At 31.6% G+C, this 21648-nt stretch overlaps 2 protein-coding genes across 6 annotated transcripts; both read right to left on the bottom strand.

Moving 5' to 3' along the window:
* Window positions 1–160: 160 nt before the first annotated feature.
* Window positions 161–16481, bottom strand: Ctrip (E3 ubiquitin-protein ligase ctrip). The gene is made up of 25 exons (XM_072012380.1): window positions 16167–16481; window positions 14675–15004; window positions 14234–14542; window positions 13161–13247; window positions 10890–11241; window positions 10609–10796; window positions 10339–10512; window positions 9837–10213; window positions 9479–9763; window positions 9001–9381; window positions 8755–8927; window positions 7551–7725; window positions 7233–7461; window positions 4694–4934; window positions 4203–4608; window positions 3951–4139; window positions 3676–3861; window positions 3400–3591; window positions 3108–3313; window positions 2609–3031; window positions 2282–2534; window positions 1961–2206; window positions 1550–1879; window positions 1138–1456; window positions 161–1049 (listed from the first exon to the last, which is right to left on the bottom strand). Exons 2-25 carry the CDS (start codon window positions 14973–14975, stop codon window positions 853–855), a joined length of 6219 nt encoding a protein of 2072 aa, XP_071868481.1. The 5' UTR covers window positions 14976–15004; window positions 16167–16481; the 3' UTR covers window positions 161–852.
* A 1694-nt stretch (window positions 16482–18175) lies between these two features.
* Window positions 18176–21617, bottom strand: LOC139991969 (uncharacterized). Of its 5 annotated transcripts, none has more exons than XM_072012392.1 (6): window positions 19990–21617; window positions 19832–19917; window positions 19714–19770; window positions 19455–19602; window positions 19044–19147; window positions 18176–18985 (listed from the first exon to the last, which is right to left on the bottom strand). In XM_072012392.1, the coding sequence occupies exons 1-6, from the start codon at window positions 21161–21163 to the stop codon at window positions 18263–18265; spliced, it is 2292 nt and encodes a 763-aa protein (XP_071868493.1). In that variant the 5' UTR covers window positions 21164–21617; the 3' UTR covers window positions 18176–18262. The 5 variants fall into 5 exon arrangements, with proteins under 5 accessions (XP_071868493.1, XP_071868494.1, XP_071868492.1 ...); XM_072012393.1 differs by having other exon boundaries at window positions 19455–19599; XM_072012391.1 differs by having other exon boundaries at window positions 19455–19770; window positions 19990–21317; window positions 21453–21617.
* Window positions 21618–21648: the final 31 nt, after the last annotated feature.

The following is a 21648-nucleotide window of genomic DNA, read 5'->3' as shown; positions in this document are numbered from 1 at the left end:
TAGAATAAAAATATCAAATAAGTTTAATTAGTGATACATTGAATAAACTTAAATATAGGAGTGTTGCACGTGAATTCGCGCAGTGCTCGCATACTGAAAACTAAGCAGCGAACACAAAGAGATCGATTACGAAATTAAAACGATAATCGTAAACACGCAATTATATTCGGAGTTATTATATTTCTATGATGATGAAACATGAGTTACATCATTAGCGCAGTTTTATTCTTTCATTGATCTCGATTTGTGATTTCATTGCAAATTGCAATGAGGCATGAGATTGGCGATTTATGGCGATGCTAAATGCACCACTGATATAAAATTTACTTATATCTAATAGATGTCCCCTCAGACTAAATTATATTTAATTAGCATGGTGTCTCATAGCAATATCATTTTTTTTGTCACTATTATATAATATAAAGTATTTATATAGACTTGCGCATATTAAACTATATTTACAACTTTTATTAATTATTGTAACACATCAAAGATAAGTTTCCTAGAACAAGGCTGCTCCCACGCTACCTGGTTCATAATACCACAAGAGAAAACTCATATGGTAGAGCTAATATCTTTGCACTTTTTTTTGATGAGAAAATATATCACAATCTATGTTTATAAGTAAAGAGATAAACATCAAATTAGAATTTATTTAAATGAATTTCACTAAAATCAAGAAAAAGATATCTTCGAAAAAAGCTTATATAAAGTGCAAATGTACGATTACTGAGTTTCGAACAAAACGTAGCCTTTTTTCTTTCGATATTTTAAATGGTGTCTGAAGAATTTTGTTCAACCTGGACATGTGATAGCAAAAGAGCAAATGGCGCGCCGGTTTTCCATCCGTTTCTAGGAAAGATGGAACGAATGTTGTCCTTCTTGTGCAGCTATTCGCAACTTTTCCCGCATTATTTCTAATGTTGTGTAATCAGGCAGTTTTAAGTAATTAACACAAGTCATTACGGATGGTAAGAAATCGTCTGTGTTCATAGACGGATCGAACGTTTTACGCACTATCGTTAACGGTGGTGTTAAACTCTTGAAACCTGTAACATAACATTTTATTTTTTATATTTTTCTTTCAAATTTATTTGAATATAGTAAATATCATTACATAAAGTAATAAGAACTTACCTCCAACTGGTAACCGAGGTGAACCTGTGACGAATTGAACGAATTGTCTTTGTTCTTCACTGTTGTATTTTGACATAACTTCAAATAGAAAACGAATAGCACGAGAATCTGGTGTATAACCATGATCAGTCCTGCAACACTCTGAAAGCGTTTTCACATCCCATTGTCCACCTGATTGCGCATGTCCACAGAACACAGCTTCAAGTTCTTCAGGGAAGAATAGTTTCAGTTGTGATGGTGGGAATACAGATTCAAATCCTTCCCTAAATGCTTCCATTTGTCTAAAGACACCTTCGTATAAGAACCAATGTACCACCAACTAAACAATCAATTTTAAAGTATGAAATTAATAATAGAAAAAAATATCAAATAAGTTCATACATTAACGTCCAAATTATTATAATAGAAGTACCTTGATATATTGATCCAAGTTATAAATGGTAACGGGCGCTTCGCCTCCACCTTTCCTCAATTCGATGTTCTCATAACCCGGTAATTCAAAAACAAGGCTAAGATCAGAAATTGAACAGCCATCTAAATTTAATGAGTCTATTAGTTTTGCTTTCTCATGTGGCCTTAATGTTTGATCCTTCTCAATCGTTTCCTTTTGTCTAACAACTTCTTGTAATCTACTAAGAGTTCGATGTACATCAGGACATACATGTGCTAAATCGGCTAACGTTAGCATATGTTCTTCTCCCAATAACCATCGATAGAAGGTTAAACTGAATGGCAAATCCAACTAAAAAATTATACAAATAAAAATGTAACTCGATGGTAACGTCGCAAGTCCTAACTTAATCAACGAAATAAAAATTTGTACCATTCTTGAATCATATATCGCTTTCGCCATAAATTTTCCAAGGAACTTGAATTTTGTTTTAAGTTTTGCAAGATGGGACACTTTAGTATTCCACGCAATCGGCATTGGAAAAAGTCCTTGCGGAACATTAACATATCCTGTTTCTGTAGAATTTGAACTACCAAGCCAAAGATCAAGGTCAGCACGCTGTAATTCCTGGGAGACTAGAGCATAGAATTCCAATGTTGGACCAAGACCGGTACCAACCTGCAAAACAATAATTATAAAGTACTGTGAAAATAACATGAAAAATAAACTATATAAAAAGTATACAAAATAAACCTCATTGACATATTGCACTTCAAGTAAGGCTTTGCTAGATGCTAAGTCTTGTATAACTAATTCTGCTTGCTTGAGAATATCAGTTCTAGAAATAGTTCGCTTTCTTCGTTCTAAACGTGGAGTAACACGTTCTTGACTGTCAGATCCCGATAATTCTGGAGCGGAATCTAAAAGACGCTGCAAAGCTCTGTCTCGATCAAACGATGTTGCGTAAAGTAACAACTGTCTTGTCTCAAATGGAAACAAGAATGGACTGTAAACGATTGAAAATATAATAATTGAACAAAATTGATATTAGTAAACTATTATGAATTTCGTAGTACTTACCACACTGTAGCAATTTGTTGTAACCATAAAGGTAAGTTTCCAGTCATGATCACTAAAGGATCTTGTAGCTGCCGACTTGCTTTTGCGGCTATTTTATTATTAATAAAGTCTTGTGGAGAAAGTAAATTTAAACCCTTTAGATAAGGAAATAGAACACTCCAATGACGATTTAAAGCGTGTAGAAGACGTAATAGACATAAACCATCCAATGAAGCATCAGTAATAGTAACTGAAGATGGTAAAGTAGGTAACAAATAAGAATCAAGTGGACATCGTTGTGCAGGGACTACTCCTTCAAGCCATAAACTATCCTCTTTTCGTTTTGAACTGATCTTTGTACTTTTTCCTTTGCCTTTTCGGCTACTACCCTGTGAACTTGAACCTGGTTTTGGCGACGTTGTAGTTTCTTCCTCGGGTACAGGTCTAAACGAATAAAGATTATTTGGATCATTTACTTTCCTTATTTGCTTTAAAAAGAAGGGATAAAAATTAAAAATACCTATAATAAATTGTATGAGTTTGTACCCATACAGCATCGTGGCCAAGTGGTGGTTCACCATCAGCTTCTGCTTCAGAATGATCCATACCAGTACAACCAAATTGCCTAACAGCTTGATAAACAGTCATATTAAAAGGCAGTACTTCATCTCCAATTAAAAACTGGAGTTTATGTTTCGCTGACCCTTGACTTATAACTACTGCTGCCTATAAAATTAATAATATAAATTCAAAATATTGTTACTTATTAATTCAAAAAAGGGTATAAATGTATATACATATAAAAATATTACCAATGTATCATCTATATCATCTTCACTGTTATCGTCGTCACTAAGCATAGATTCAGCCTCTCGTATTCTACCATATCCACGAACCATTAAGTAACGTTCAATTGCTTGTACTAATGCAAGAGGATCTATCTTAACAGTACCTCCTTTCCACTGTTTTAAGTTGTTACAATCTGGATGTCGTTGAAGATTACACTACAAAAACACAACAATTCAAGTTAAATTATTACTGTTATACAAGTTAAAATACTATTGTTATTTGAAAATTAAATACTCTACCTTGAGTTGATGTGTATTGAAAAACTTAAGAGCACTAGTGCCTCCACGACCAGCTCCAGATCCTGCTGGTAAATCGTGTACTTTTACAGGAAATTGTTCCAACTGTGCAACACAACTATTCAATTTTGTTACTAGAGCACCAAATGCTCCAGGATTAAAGTCGGTAATGTTATTATCTTGACACATCTAAAAATTAAACATTTGTAATAAGACTGTTCCTCAAAGGAAGTCTCCAATATAAACTATAAAAATGTAAAATAATTCATTTTACTTACTGTTGATTCTGCAAATAATTTCCAGAACATACGAAGGCGATCATAACGATTACCAGGTGCATCCGTAGTTGTGAGGTAGTTTAGCAGAGCTTTAATGAGACCGCTATAATTCATTTCAAATGGAGATATATCACTTTCCAGTACTATATCTCGTAATTCAGTAAGTGCTGATAACATTTCATCCAATTCCTACGAATGCATTTTCAATTAATGAATGTTAAATATTGCATACTTATATCGAAAGATACTTACATTTGATTGTAGCCGTTGTATGGCAGCAGTAAGCCTTGAGAGGACTGTCATTGCAGGATGTGTACATGGAGCATCGTCCTGGTATCGAGCCAAAAATTGAGCAGCTTGATCACGTACCCATGCTTTAGCCTTGTCTCGGTTACCTCCTGTTAAGCTTGAATTACTAGGCGGCTTTGACAAACTTGTCGATGAACTTGTATCCCTTTTATCGCTAGCAGAACTTGAAGACGATGATTTTCGACCCCATCTAGCAGGATTAAGATTTCCTAAGAAACGATTATTTTTGGGAGCGAAACCAGTAAAAAGCGACTCGGGTTGCTGAGTTTGTTGTGGCGTAGTACCGCCAAGTCTAGAAAATCGACCCTTCTTATTGTGTCGTTTCCTTTTCAGGACATCTCCAATTCTCCTAATAAAATATTTAATGTAAATAATATACTACATCCACAGTATAAGATATTTTTTCAAGATATTTTAGTGTTGCATACACGTACAAATGAGCACTTTGTGGTGTAGTTACATCATCTACCGTAGAGTTTAATTCATTTCTAGTATGCGTTTCCATCGATGCAGAGAGATTTGATTTCAACTGACATGTTGCAATCGTACCGAATAATATATTACCATTTGTTGATGGAGAAGCAATTGGAGATGTAGCATTACTAGAAGAAAACATCGTGGTGGAACAAAGCGACGTATTAGACGGACCTGGCTGTGGGCTTGGTAATGATGTACCTAAGAAAGGTAAAAATGAAAAATATAAATGTTAAATCATATATTTTGTAACGTAATAAATAACTATAGTAATATGTAACGTATTAGTAAACTATTTTAATAATTTTAATAATAATAATAATAATAATAATAATAACAATAATAACAATAACAATAACAACAACAACAACAACAATAATAATAATAACAATAATAATAACAACAATAATAACAACAACAATAAAAATAAAAATAATAACAATAATAATAACAATAACAATAATAATAACAATAATAATAATAACAATAATAACAATAACAATAATATATATATATATATATATATATATATTAAACTTAAACTTAAATTATATATATATATATTAAAATTAAACTTAAATATTATATATAATATATTATATATATAATATATATTATATATATATTATATATAATATATATATAGTAAATCATCTCCGACATATATATATATATATATATGTCGGAGATGAAAGGACACAGGGTCCCTCCCGTTGGAATTCCTTGGAAAACCCCCAATACTGTAGCCTTTACAAAATAAACCAAACCCAAGTCTTGTTCAAGACTTAAGATAATGAGCTTAGGCTCGAGGCGACAACTATTCGCCGAACGTAGCCGCGGTCACGGGATGAACGTTTTTACCTAATAGAGGTATAGAATTGCATAGCTTTTCTTTAAAGAAATAGCCGTACCGACACTTAACAGTAAATATTCCAACGGCCCCGTGGCTCGTCACACACAGACCCTATTCTTCGGGCATGATGATCGCCAGATGTCGATGCATTCACAGTATATGTCCAGCTAGCCTGAGGACCTGCTATAAATCTTAGGATTTAGTTAACTAAGCTCCTTCAAACAGACAAACAATCTTTGTCCTAACAGTCGTTAAATCTGTCACCTATTACGGGAAGATACGGGAAATCTGCTTTTCTCACGAACGACGCTTCCCGCTAGAAACTCTCTCTCAAGGGCGGCTAGCATCCTTTTCTAACCACCAACATAGAAATTAACCAATTAACAGCAACGTCCATTTCCCTAACCTTCCGAGCGGAGGCTTTCCTCGACGAATCTGATGATCTCGTGCCCTTAGGCACACCCCATCATAGTTTTCCTCTGCAGCGTCATCGTGACGGAAAGTCATTCCCTTTCTTGGATAGCTTATCGCTTTCTTCATTTCAGAAATAAATAATCTTTTCTTTACAATGAATCGAAGGCCATAAACAATGGATCGAAGGCGATAAACAATGAATCGAAGGCGATAAACAATGAATCGAAGGCGATAAACAATGAATCGAAGGCGATAAACGCTGAATTCCTGCTTGTCGCTCTATTTACATTCTGCGTACCGGCGGTCGGATTTGGGCCCCGCAGGAAACTTATCCGAATCACGCTGGGCGACGAACGTGTTAATAAACGCTACCTCGATTGTGTGACAACGATGAATAATTCCGGTGAAGATTCATTACACGCCCCTAACCCAAGTCTTAACGATATCCCGACATATATATATGTCGGAGATGAAAGGACAACGGGACCCCCGTTGGAATCACTCGGAAAAATCCAAATACTGTAGCAAATACGAAACAACGCAAACACAGTTATTCGAAATTTGAGACAATAAGCTTGGGCTCAAGGCGACGACCGGTCGCCGAACGTAGCCACGGTCACGGGATGAACGTTCCACCTAACGGAGACGTGGAATTGCATAGCCCGCCTTTAATGAATCGGCCGTACCGATATTTGACAATAAACGACCTAACGGCCCCGTAGTTAGCCACATACGGATGGTCGCCAGAGGGTGACACCTCATACACAATTGGCAGGCGGCCTTTGTTCTATCAGCCCGTATACCTGTCGCCCGTTATGGGATTTTCCCCGACTAATCCGATGACCTGGTGCCGTAAGGACACATATAGTTTTGCTCAGCAGCGACGAGAGGTCATTCTCTTGCTTGCAATCTGACTAGCCAGAGACCAAGTGCGTGAGTAGTGAATCGAGCGAGCAGTGTATCACGAGGAGTGAGTTGAGTCCGACGTAGATTTTGAAGCAAAGTATATCCGTTATCCCGTGGACCGTGGATTCGTTATATCGACTCTAAGATCATTCTCATTATTGTTTGATTATTGAGGCCAGTTGTCTATCTTGTATTTGTGGTAATAAACGTTATCTCGATTGTACAACGACGATGAACAACCCAGGTGCAGATTCTTTGCACGCCCCAAATCCAAGTCCTAACGCAAACCCGACATAGATATATATATATACATATAGGCAGATTACCAGTACTAGAAGGACACTTGGGTGGTGAAACACCAAGAGGTACTTCAGGATCAGCTAGTTGACGTATTTGATGTAAAACGCCTTCACGATGAAAATGAACTCCAAATACTTGTGGTAGTCTTTTCATTAATATACTTGCCATCTGCAGAGCTCCAATAACAATTCGTAAATCTTGGGACGCTAGCATACCCGCTATGTGTGATGATACTACTTGATTTTTTAAGACGTCCTGTATTAATAATAATAAAGGAGATCGTAAACAATGATGAACAATTTCAAAAATATAATAGTACTCTCATTTCGCTCATATACACTTACTTTAAGTAAATCTGTCGAGGCATAATAGACCATACGTAACAGAGCTCGGAGACATTTACATTTTACAGCAGGACCAGCAGAACTACTGTATACTTCATATAACACAGAGAATAACGTTCGAATAAACGATACTAACCATTCATTTGTTTCAATTACTGGAGGTACAACATCCATGCTACAAGAATTTATAACACGAATTATAATAACTAAAACTTGTGAAAAATTCATTTTGAATATTAACACTCTGGAGACCGGTTGCTCTAACAAGCATATAACCTGAATCCCCAGGTGTTTTTTGAGCGATTGGAAAAGATTCAAAACGACCAATATCTAATATATTGATAATGGTTTCGTATTATTCAAACATGTAATATAAGAACACTTTCATAACGTTTCGTTTCTAGCATCCATTGCATTTTTTACTGTTTTATTTAATAGTAGTTAACATTTTTATAGGATACCGTATGAAGTATGAAAGACGCAAATTCGTGTCTCCGGTCCCCAGAGTGTTAACACTTAGCCAACCGCGCGCGCTACATCGAACTATACGTTTCTCACTGCAATGGACAAGCCAACCTATATGCGCATTTTTTCCAAGTATCAGGGACTAATGTTCACTACTTAGAAAACAAAGAAGTCTAAAAATTATTTAAGTGGTCAATTATATTTTGCGGTAATGATTTTGTTTAACAAGTTCACATATTGTTTATGCAAAACATCAAATTAAAAGTATATATTAAAAATATAAAAAAATATAGGTAAAATTAAAAACATTAAAGATGACTAAAGATAAATAACAAATTCAATTAAGAATAAAATTAAACTAAAAATTTATAAAATGCATTTTAATATTTTTTTACAGTGTGGTATCGTTCGATTATAACTTTATTTAGTCATAACTGATAATGTAACTTTTTAATTAATTTTAACACCACTAAATTGGTGTATTTTATTATACACTCTACTTTATAAAAGCAGAAAAAGTAGTGCTATTAATTGAGAACAATTCCAAGTAAACAATGACTGTTAATAACAACAAAAAAAAAAAAAGAAAAAAAAAGAAAAGAAAGAAAACGCATTGCTGAAGTCAAAAGAAGATCTCCTCGTTCGGTCACGCAGCGATGTACTTCACAGAGGGGAGATCTTATTCGGTTGGCTAAGTGTTAATATATCTTAATTCATAAAGATATTAATATATCTTTACTTAGATGAACATGTAGGACTTTTGCCTTCTGTAGGATGCGCATTCACTCTGCGAAAAATGCTCCTTGCTAACCCAATATCTTCATTAATTTGTTTCATCACAGTCAAATCTATCGTATAAGTTCGTCCTAAAGAAGACAAACAAATCTCATCCTCGCCATTCTGAAATGCCATCTGAAAAAGAAATTGTCATTTTACTCTACATATTTGATTTTTTATAATGTTTAATCAAGTATGATTACAATACCTCAATGATTCTAGAATCAATAGTGCTAAATGGATGACAGCAATGTCTTTCATCGCGCCATTCCCAATGAACATTTTCTTGTTGATTACTGGTCCTTTCAAGTAAACTATTTACACTAAATATGCCATCTGTTGGTAAAGAAGGCATGAGTTCTTCAATCAAACAAGTGATTTCAAACCACTCCTGCGGAGATCGCGGCACTAATTCCACATCTTCCGTTTTCACTTCTAATGATCCAGTTAAAAGATAACTTAATGTGAAAGCTATATTCTGTTGCAGAAGCAGCTGTGCCAAATCAGGACAGCGATTTGATATCACAGAGAGCATTCGCAACACTGTTATGAAATTACCAATGCTGTTAACAGGTGGGGTAATCATAAGCTAAAATATAAGAAAATGCATATATCTTTAGTAATAAAGTTCATAAAACATTACATTATTAGGAAAAATAATAATAGAAAATAATTATTTCTCTTACCAACTGTTGTAAGTTTTGAAGAAGTTCTGCATTGATAATTTTATGTAAAGTCACTGGATCGTGTTGAAAACTATCAACTAATCGACTAAATGCTTGACAAACACACTCAACACTTTTCTTATCTTGGTTTGTCAATCTACTTGTTAATAAAGGTAAACTATCAGCTACTAAGTGAAAATCATCAGGATGAAGATTTTGACAACAGTTTGCTGTAATCGTTAATGCAGCTCGTTGTGCTGTGATATTAAAAAAATCGACAAATTTTAAACAAGCTGATACTCCTCCCTAAAAATAGACGTGTTAATAAGAAACAACATTCGTTTTAAATTGATCGTCAATGAATTAATACTACGCATACCGCATGTAAAATGGTTTTGCTATGTCTTCGAGAAAGCATGGCTAGCGCTGTTAAACACTGTTCTGCTACGTCCATACATTCGATAGATTCTAGTTTTTGTAAGAACACTGGAACAGCGTCAACCACAACTGTTGACGATCGGGGTAAAGCTTCCATCATGTAAGTAAGAGCACGACATGCGTGTGTCATTATTACAAAATTATGTTCTATTCCGAGTAAATTTATTAATGCTGCAACCACTTGTTTCACAGGAAAGCCAGCCAATGTATCTTCATTTCCCATAACAAGAATTTCACCCATTCCAATAACAGCTTGTAGCTGTTCTCCTTCATCATCAACAGCTTGCAAACCAGTCAGTAACTGTTGTGCTTTAGCAGCTAGAATTATAAAATTATTTTCTAAACATAATACTTATTTAAAAAATTGCTTTTAATAAAAATGAAAATATAAAATGAAAAAATGAAATAAGAAAAAGTAGAATTTGCAAAGAAGAGAACATTACCAGAACTTGCACCCATACTTCTATTTAACAAATGTTGCATTCGTGGTGCTAATGCACCAAACACATGAGGAGGTAAACCTCTAGCTTCAAGTAATGCTTGCAACCTCCCAACTTCCCCATCATCACTTTCACTGTCTCCAGTAGTCCCTGACATTCCGGATGGTCCTCCACTTGCTTAATAAAAAAATGATATTGTAACACTAATTTCTTGAAAAAAGAGTTATGACTTGTAACATTTGTTGTGGACCATCTTGTATATGAGGAACTTACCAGTGGCAGACGTAGCAGTTGATGCCAATTCGTCTTCTCCAGTTGTGGATACTAATTGACTACTAGAAACTGTAGATGAAACAGTTGTCGGGGTGGTACTATTAGTCAAAGAGTCAGTACCTGGCACTACAGTTCCTCCCGAACCTCCTTCTATCACTGCTTTTCTTGCACGTGATGAAGAGCGATGTCTGTTTGAATAAAACGTTATAGTTGTGATAACATACATTAAACATCATGATATTCAAAACATAACTAATAATCATTTTTAAGCAATCAATTACCTGGAGCTTGAACAGCTGCCTGTTGAAGTATCTTTTTTATGATGTTTTGTTGTAGTTTTGTTAATACTTGATAGATCTTTATAGTCACTGGATAATTTTGCGCGAGAACGTAATATATGCTTGTGCGCAGGATGAGGGTGTGTAGGGTTGGCAGTGGCGGTGGCAGACACAGGTGGATTGGCAGTGGCTGTGGCGATGCCACTAGTGCCTGCCCCGTCATGTGCCAACGCCCCCCCACCACTCTCCACAGAATTACTGGCTGCGTTACCCACTCTGATGCTGGACTTCACACTTAAAACTTGACTACTCGCACTGCTACTCGCGCAGGTTGTACCACCGTGGGATTTTGACCCTAAAATATTGAAACATTTTATTATTATTATTATTATGATTTATATATATAAAGACTTCAATACTTGCAATGATTTTTAAATGTTCTAAAACTTGATTATCGTTGAAAATCATTACCACTTTGGATAACAAGAAAGGGAAAAACGTTAACATACATATATAATGTTTTAGTGCACATAAAACAAATTTTTTAAATATCATTGTTTTTTGTGCATAATTATAGGAATCAAGCATTTTCACAAGTTAAAAGTTGATAATAAGTACGTTATAACTTATAATACTATATGTACATTGTCTTCTGTGCAATCTACAACCTATTCAAGCATGTATTTTCTTTTTATAGATATTTATGTTAATTGCATACATATTCGTATTACACATGTTCATGGGATAATCCTGTGCTAAACCTAAATAGATGTACAACACATGCTTTTATTCATTTTACAGATTTCATAAATGATCTTAAGGATTAAAAAGTATGTATAATATCACATATTGATAAATATAGTAACAAAATAGATTGGGAGGTTATGTTTATATATGATAAAAGTGATAAACAATGGATATTAGGATAAATTCCACATAAAATTAAAATTAAAGCAAAATACAAATTAAATGCCTTCTTTATATCTAAAAATTTATGAAGGAACAAACATGTGATTTATACAGACATTGTTTATGCCTCAGTAATTATAAACATTTTTTACTTTATAAAATAGATTATTTCATTAAATTTTCAAAAAATTATAGTATTTAATAATATTTAAATAAATATTTGCAGTATAATTATAACATCAAAATATGATTATTGTATTAAATACTATTCAATAAGTTTTATATTATTACTGGAAAGAAATATTAGAAATAACACTCATGTATAGTTATATTATATAGGTATTTTCCATATTTGCATGTAAGGCTTTGTACATCTTTTGTAGAATATACAAAATGTGTTTATATATATATGTATATATCTCTTTTAATAAAGTGCATATACAAAATATGTATTTTTACTCAACATTACCACAAGTGAACTATATTTACCTTATTAATTTGACACTATCCATCCCATTAAATTAAATGAAAATATTGCACATGCTATATTGCACATTTGGATACATAAATTTAATATACTTAGTAATTTTCAAAACTGAAAATAATAATTATTTTAGTAAAAATTTGGATCATTAAGATAAGGTTTATAAATCTATAGAAATTGATACATTTTATTAATGATCATTACTAATTGTATGCATATTGTAGACATAATTATATATCTTATTATATGTATATATATTATTTAATACATACATAAATGCTGTATTTTGTAATATGAGAAAAATGTCTTTAATTGTAAGAAACTCTGCATTAAATAAAAAAGTAAAATTGTATATTGTACAATGTATATGTATGAGTATTAAGGTATGGTCTTATTTATGAATAACTAAATTGTTTTTATAATATTCTACTCAATTGTTATGCTAATATTTTTGATCCATTTTCATACCTCATGAAGCATTTGCACATCAAAATCTCCAATAAAACAATGTTGAGTGAGTGTTTGAATTTATATGTATATATAAATTTCATACAAACACACACACACACACATGTATGTATATAGATATATATATATGGAATTTCACCATGAAATTTTAAATAGCACAAAAATGTATAACTTACATCAGAACCATATTTATTTTATATATGTCTGGAGAAATAATGTCATGCATAAATCATATTTGACACAAACAATTTGATCTCATTTATATATGATATACTTGCATATGGGTATGGAAAACCAATTTAGAGAGCAGATTTATAATGATTTGTATTTGTTTAAAGAAATCTACTCATGAATTTTTAAGAGAAAATAAGGGTAAGAAAATGTAGTACGAAGTGTGTACTCCTTAGGCTTACCTTCTTGATGATACGTTTGTGTTGATATTGGAAAAAGTGCTTTGACAGCAGACACAAATCCTTCCAGACATTCGCTCATCCTCAGGCCTAATGATACAGTCTGATCTATGACTCTTATTTTGGTAATACTTTCTTTCTTTAATTTTAAGATATTTGTGAATCAAATCCTAGTTTTACTACCCTATACTTTAGCCTACTACTCCATTAAATGAAGGTTGCAAAACACGTTCTTTTAATATATGAGCAAAGATTTTTTTAGTTGATCATGATAATAAATTTATATGATATTATTGTATCAAATATATGTTGTGAATACGAACTTTATTGTTTTCACTCTTGTGTGTTTAAAGGTATTATTATTATTTAATTTGTTTATAAAGATTTCTATTTAATTCTATTTGAACAGAACATTTATGTAGTTAATTTTAATTGTTTTGGAACATTTTGAAAGGTTAGTTCTTCAAAATTATTATTGATTAGTTCCTTTAACAAATAATTACAGTTGTTTAAAAAATGTATGTTAGAAAAAATAAAAGTATATGTTGTTAATAAAGATAAAAAGATATTGCATTTTTTTTTAACAAAACAAAATTTTCAGAAAATATTTCTTAATTTAAGTATTCTGTTAAGCAACTGATAATTATCATATTTCTTATTAATCGTTACAAATTATAAAACATTATAAATAAAAAAATTTAACACAATAATGAATTGCTAGTACATAAGCAATTAAAAAGTAATGTTAAATATACATATTATATAAAATCATAAGTTCATTGTTCTTAAAATAATAAAATCTTATTTATATTAAAAGTGATTAATTTTTTAAAGTAAAAGAGCCCATTTACAGAAAATGCATATTAATTAATTATAATTGGTAATATGTTAATTAATTAATTATTACTTACTGTTATTATTGTTTCGATTTATGCATTTATGTTCTTAAAATAAAAATTATTAAAATAAATGCATTTTTAGAGTTGGTTTAATTTGTATTATGTGTTCACTCAAATCACACATCACATCTCATTGCAACCAACACTTTTTAATATAAAACCAATAAATACACTAACCTCTTGTTCTTGATGTGGATGGGTGACTAGTAACTGGTGTAGTAGTTGATGTTGGTACCAAATTGTTATATGTTAAGTCTTCTTTACTATCGTAACCACTGGACACTGATAAATTGTAACTATTATGTCCTTGTGGTATGGCTTGTGGATTTTGTGGCGTACGAGAACGAGTCCTTGATGCAACACAGTCAATAGCTGTTAAATTTAACTCTGGCAAACTTGTTCTTGCAACACTACGAGCTCTTGTACTGTTCGCACTAATATTATAGTTTGATTGCTGAACTTTATGTTGTGGCTTCCAATTATTATCTATAGAAAATAATATAGACTATAGTTGCAATTATGATCAATTTTTAATAAACATGACATTTAAAATAATAATAAAAGAATGAAGCAATATATAAGAATTATGTTCATATTGTTTTAAAAAAATATAATTACCTAGATACGATTCTAAGCCACTGCCATGACCTTTAAATTCACCTCTTGTTCTAATTCCTGTTGATTCACTTGAATGTTTACAAGAAGTATTATTAAAAACTTCAGATGATTGTGGATCACCAATGGTTTGTCTACGTCTTTTTTCTTCTAACGTGACAGGAATAGAACCAGTGCTTTGTCGTTTTCTATAACCACTACTACCACTGCTAGAGCTCTTCCTTCTAACCTTAGAGGTGTCTGCTGAAGCACTGGCCGTCTCTACAGACCCCCCTGATGACGACTGATCTTGTTGATCTGCCATAGATTAATCGACTCATGCCACTATTCTGTCTGCAACAAAAAAGAAAATATTTCTTATAATTTTTTAAATAAAAGAGAAACTAATAAAATATCATGTAAAAATTCTATAACATATAATCATATTAAAGAAACCCACAGTGATTATAAAATAGTGAATATCCTTGGCACCACATTCATTATATAATAACAAGAGTATAATCTAAGTTAAGATTGAAATTAGAATTAAAAATATCAAACAGAATAATAAATCTAAATTAAAAGTAATTCTAATTTTAACATTTGTCATGAAAATAAGGTTTTATAACATAATAAAAATTAAAATTAGAAGATATAGTTGAAATTACAACTATCCTAAATTTTCTTTCATAAACATTTTTACAAATATTTTATTATACTTAACTTTTATTATTAAAATATAGTTTATTTAAAGAGAAAAATATTAAGAAAAAACACATTAAATATGTTCATTACGTAAAAGCCTGTACAGATGTTAAAAGAGTAATGTATTATTATTTAAAAATGTAACAAAGAAATATATATATCTACTTACAAATAATGCATTAAAAGTAAAAAAAATACGTGTGTGAATGTGTGTGTGTATGCGCGCGCGCGTGTGTGTGTATAATTTCAACAAAATAGATTAAACAGAAATCACTTATTACGATAAATCAATGGACACTTGGATAAGAGAAGCGTGACTAAATAATACAGCAGAGGCGATGCGCAATTAATGTTTTCCTTCACGGTGAAAGAGATAGTAACAAACCCAAGAATCATAACAAACAGTACAACTGGTGTCCGTTTATAATATCATGGTCAATGCAAAATTGTGCCGTTGACATCATAGAACCTCTTCTAAGAATACTAGGATTACATAGTCGCAACAAAGCCACGAATAGATTCGGTACAATCGTAAGGTATTCAACGAAAGACGTAAATAATTACAACAAAGACTCGTAAGTGAGCAAGCCACCATTTGCTTGTGAACAAGTAATGGAGGACGAGTTCTTTCTTCGTCTCTTTCTATCTTTCGTTTCTCCACTCTCGTTACCGTGTGACCTCAGGTTTAGATCCTCGAAAAAGAGAATCCTACTTAGGTATGCAGGTCCTCGACAAAAAGGAAAAGAAGAAGAAGAAGGAAAAAAAGAGTAGAAGAGAGAAAAAGAATTCTCAATTACAGAATAAAGATTACCTGAATGTCGGATAAACATGCCCAGGGCATCGCGAGGAAAATGTCTTCTCGTCGATGATTTTTATGAGCACAAACGTTTCTTGTTACATACGACACAAAAATGGATTCTCGCGCAGAGCACGTACGTTGGTGAGTGGCTATGTGCACTAGCACACACCAAAAAACGCACTAAACGCACTGCCGAGGCACACTGAAGCAACTCAGCGGAATGCGACGGCTATCGGGATCGGGTTGGTTAGAATTGGGAAGCTGGAGAACGCTCCGCCCCCATCAGGAAACGTCACACATGAATTCAACGTAGGTGCGTTCGAAAACACGGTGCCCGCATGGAGTGAAATCGCAATTCATAACGGAACAGCAGATGCAAAACCGGCGCGAATAGCCATCTTGCCGCAGTTTTTTCAAACACCAACTTTTACTTTCTCTTCGTTTGTAGTGCCAAATTAATCGCAAACAATTGATCGAATATCAATGAGAAATCTTCAAATATATAATTATTCCCTGGTTAAAATATATGTATGTGTATATATACATGTATTTATATACACATACTATAATTATATACACAATAGTATACGTATAATAATATATAGACATGTACTATGCGTATGTGCATGTGTATTTGTGTGTGTGTGATTCAATATGTGTTCTGTAACATTATATGCTATGTTACAGTACATCAAAAGAATTTTTCTTTTTATGTTTTTCAAACTAGTACAATGAACTTATATATTTTTATAAATAAACATAAATCTGTCTATTAGAAAAGAAATCATGACTCGAATAAATGCGATTTCCACTAATGGGTGACATGTGACATGTCAAACCTTAAACACTACTTGGATTCAAAATAAATATGATTAGGTTATCATAAATAAATGTGTTAAGCAGACAGAATTGCAGAGCGGCGATAAAACAACGTATATAAAATTAATATACGTTAATGATAACATGAAGGTGTAATAGATTAAACCAAAAAGCTTGTTATTCGTTGTTCAATACTTTTAAAAAATTCTTATAGTTTTGTCAACCCAATCTTAACTATTACAAACGCATTTGCTGATAACGTGTCAAATGATAATTATAAAACGTTTTTGAGATTAAACAGACAGATAGAAAATTGAAACAATTATAGAACTGTTATTTCATCACTTTTTAAATCTTCTAGGAAAACACGTAAACTTCACAATTACGATGTCGTAACGAATGTCGAATTCTGGTTCTATTGTTTGATCAAGGCAAGTATGTATACGTCGTTACGATTGGTTGAAAATTTGATTTAGTAGTATCCAATTGGCCGATAAGTTAAAATATTTCTCAACCTATGTCAAAACAGTTTGCAATAAATGAAGTATACTGATAAAATAAACAGAACAAATATTTGACAGAACCGTAACAGATGTTATAATTATTAAACGTTTGTTGATTCATTTAATTTTATTTGAAATAACTACTTACCGAAAAAGGGAGCTCCTCCCTGGAAGTCGAACTCCAGTTACGCAATGCGATGTATAAGAGGACACGTGAAAATACAGACTGTGCTGTCAAGTCGATTAGAGCGTCGTCTGCTACGATATCTCGACCGAGGATTATACAGGATGCAGGTTGTATGGTTGATTCAGCTGAAGCATGTGCGTTCTTTATGTAGCCATACTGTAACGTTCTCTGAACGATGATTGGTTAATGTGTATTATTCGATTTTTATTAACCAATCAGCAACGAGAATAATATTATCGCTTTATTTCGTAAAAAAGATTAGTTAAAATACATACTATTCGTCTATAAACATTAATAAAAGCTGGAAAAGTGATTTAAGCATTTTGGTTGAACATTTGTACTAAAATATATTTAGCGAAATTATTAAATGATTCAAGGATTAACTCAGCGATACTAACTATTGTGCCACTTTTTTGAAGAAGTAAACTTTATGTTTCAAAAAGTAGGTACATATTAAACAAAGAAATTTTTGTTAGTATTTTAAAATGTTCGGGAAAAAATTCATTATAAACTTTTATAATTAATTTTTTTTTGAAAAATTCTTATTTATTTATAACGATGATAACTAATAACGCAATTTTTTATGGCGAATTCTCTAATCATTTCTCATTAATACTATACAGTAGTTGTTTCAATGATTCTTCGTTAATAGTTTGCAAATTATTTGCGTTGTTATCTGCACTGCTAAAACTTTGTTCTATATCAGTATTAAACATATTCATTTCTATGACATGTGCTGTATTTCTAAAAGTATCATAAGATTTTGATGTATCTCCTTTTTGTGTGGGAGATGATACTCTTAAGTGTTCCATTTCAGCAGTGGGTGAAGATAGTCCATTTTCAAGGGGAGACATTACCATTGAAAAGAAATCATGTGTATCTTCTTGAAATAGTTTCTCATTTTTTGATTGTATTGCTTTACAAGTGTCAAAGGGTTTCTTAAATATAGAACTATTAGGAATGTCAGATTTCCACATATTCCCTGTTTTTTCATTATCATTGTTTGTCCCTGTACATTCTTCTAACTTCTGTTTTTTATTTGTAATGTTAGTATTTGCAATAGTTTGTATTTTTTCGATGTTAGACTCTTTTGTTAAAAGATGCTGACCTTGAGTATTTATTATTAACACATATTTGTTTTCTTCATTATTTACAATATCTAGCATCGTTTGATTTTCCTTTAAAAAATCCTTTTGAGTTTTACATATATCATTGTGTATACCTTGTATATCTGGTAAATTTACTGACTTCTGGTCCATGATATTTGTTTGTTGTACATTTCCTGTTTGTTGTGCTGGGCACTTATGAGTTCTTTGACTTACCTATAGTAATGGATAATTAATAAAATCATAAAAGTATTTCTTTTTTATTCTGATATACCTTGTATCTGAAGTTTTTTCCACATGTTATGCATTTATAAGGCATTACACCTGTGTGAATTCTACGATGAACCAAGTATGAAACACGTTGACGAAAACATTTTCCTAAAAAGCAAGCATCTAAATTATAAAAAAGATGATGTCATATTTATCCATCTATTTTTTCATTATAGAAAGGAGCTTTTAATTATGAAATTCTCAAAATATATGCTGTATGAATATAGTTATTACATACTTCTAAATATAAGCAGTATTTGTAGTAGATGTAATAAACTACAAAACGTTGTTATACATACATTGCAGAAACAGAACAATCCATATTAAATTGTTAGTAATAACTGAAAACAAAACATGCATTATTTCAGTTTTTGCAACACATTTTTAAATATAATTCTTACAAAAGTTAACATACCACAAGTTTCACATGCAAAAGGCTTTTCTCCTGTATGAATTCGTTCATGATTATGCAAAGTAGATAATTCTTTAAATGATCTGCCACAAGTTGTACATGTATAAGGTTTATCATCTTTATGATATAATCTATGTTTATGATATGACTGCTGGAAAGTAAACGTTTTATTACATATGTTGCACTTATAAGGCATTTCTCCTGAATGTAATCTTTTATGTTTCTTTAGAAAATATTTCGTTGTAAACATTTTATTGCATACATCACATTCCCATTGTTTAGCTTCATGTGTTTTTAAATGCTGCATTACATGTTGTTCCTAAAATAATAAATTTATTTTATTTTGTACAAAAAGATATTCAAAGGAACATATTTACCACCTTTTTAAATTTTTTCCCACATGTGGGGCAGCTAAATTTATTTTCATTAAGTATGAGTTCTATTTGTCCACCTCTGACCAAAGAACCTGAAAATATGTTTATGTTAATGTCTATTAAATAATAGATATTAATATGCTTTCAATGTAATAACAAATTACCTAAATTATATCCCGTATGTGCTACTCGCATATGCACCATTAAACTACCTCTCATTTTAAATACTTTAGAGCATAAGTGACATGAATAATTTTTAAGTAAATTTTCAGGTATAACATTTAAATCTTTTTCGTTGATCATATGTATTAATTGCTTATGTAAAAGCAAAATATTATGATCAGGAAAATGAAAACCACATATATTGCAACGCTCAGTCTTTTGTTTTGTTGATAATGTTTTTATAAGTTTTAATTGAGGTAATATCTCATTATGTTCAAGACTTTCATTTTGTCTTTTATTACATACAACAGATGAATCTTCTTGTATATTATTATCATTAGATTTTTCCAATGGTATATTGGTACATGTACTTATAATGTTTGGAAATTTATTTGTTATTATCATTTGTTCATTACTACAAGGTTTATCTACAGATCTTTCCATTTTATCTGCTACTTCTTTGTTTGGTTGTTCACAATGTTGATCCTCTATCCAATTTTTAAATGTTTGGACATTTTCATATTCTGTTTCAGGATAATTTTGTACAAATTTTACATTTTTAACGTTTTGATGATTAAAATATTGTGTAGCATAATCTACTTTTATTGTTTCTTGTAACATTTGTTGAGGCAGTTTTTCTGATTCTATTTCTTTATTCCTTTGAAGTGTATGTATCTCTTTATTTCCACAAATTGAATTTTGTGGAAATGTAATTTGAGATATATGATTCAATGAATTTTGATTTTGAATAGAAACTTCTGGATTCAAAATTGAAGCTTCTTTATTATCTTTTGCATTTTGCAGACTTTGTGAAGATATTAAACTATTTTGAATATTTAAGTTATTCTGTGAAAGTTTATTTGAATCTGTAATTTGTATTTTAGACATATTCCAATCTTGAAAAGTAATACTTTCTAAATTATTTATTATTTGTGGATTATGAGTACTGGTAATAATATTTGTATGTTTCAATGACTCTGTTGTATTATTATTACTTAAATTAATAGTGTGGCTGAATAAATGAATAGTAAGCTTATCAATACCAAGCAATACTTCATTACACACAGGGCATGTAAGAGGTCGTGTTGCTACGCTTATTAATCCTGCTCGCAATGCATCCAATGTTAAAAAACCTGGCTGTGAGCACAAAGGACATGCTAAAAGTCTTGCACACATGTTTCTTACCAATTTTTATTTATAATGTTTTTTATTTAAAATAATATTTATAATAGAGAGCTTCACATTGTTTTCTTAATAATATAAATGATAAATAATCTTCCCATCTTTTTTGTATCAATAAAAATTAGCTTTTATACAGACTTAATGTTGGCTATAAAAGTAGAGAGTGTTTGAGATACAAATTTAAAGTAGCTGATTAATTTAAATTTAACATTGTCATCTGTAATATTATTGGGGTTATGCCTGAACTTGACCCAATGGCACAAATTAAAAATCAAAATCATACCTCATATGTTAATAAGTATAGAGAAGAACCCAATGTAAAGCGAAAGTTTTTCTTTTTTAAAGTGCACAAAATAGAACAAAGTTTTATATATGACAATTTAATTATAGAATGAAGATTTCAGATATTTATCTGGGATTCCTTTGATTCTTTGTGGAGTATATGTGATGTTCTTGAAGCTATATTTAGACAAGAAGCG

The sequence above is a fragment of the Bombus fervidus genome, chromosome 11 (assembly GCF_041682495.2).
Source record: "Bombus fervidus isolate BK054 chromosome 11, iyBomFerv1, whole genome shotgun sequence".
NCBI classification, from domain to species: domain Eukaryota; kingdom Metazoa; phylum Arthropoda; class Insecta; order Hymenoptera; family Apidae; genus Bombus; species Bombus fervidus.
Note: the sequence above shows the minus strand (reverse complement) of the source record. Positions and strands in the feature narration are given on the sequence as shown.

Bases quoted from the DNA above. Each gene is read 5' to 3' on its own strand.
- Ctrip (XM_072012380.1), bottom strand. From the start codon at position 14,975: ATGGCAGATCAACAAGATCAGTCGTCATCAGGGGGGTCTGTAGAGACG. The intron at 2,207-2,281 runs GTTTATTTTGTA...ATTGTTTTGCAG, and splicing joins AAGTGCAATATGTCAATGAG to GTTGGTACCGGTCTTGGTCC. The intron at 1,457-1,549 runs GTACTTCTATTA...TTGATTGTTTAG, and splicing joins ACTTGGATCAATATATCAAG to TTGGTGGTACATTGGTTCTT.
- LOC139991969 (XM_072012390.1), bottom strand. From the start codon at position 21,163: ATGTGTGCAAGACTTTTAGCATGTCCTTTGTGCTCACAGCCAGGTTTT. The intron at 19,918-19,989 runs GTAATTTGTTAT...ACATATTTTCAG, and splicing joins ACATACGGGATATAATTTAG to GTTCTTTGGTCAGAGGTGGA. The intron at 19,771-19,831 runs GTGGTAAATATG...TTATTATTTTAG, and splicing joins GTGGGAAAAAATTTAAAAAG to GAACAACATGTAATGCAGCA.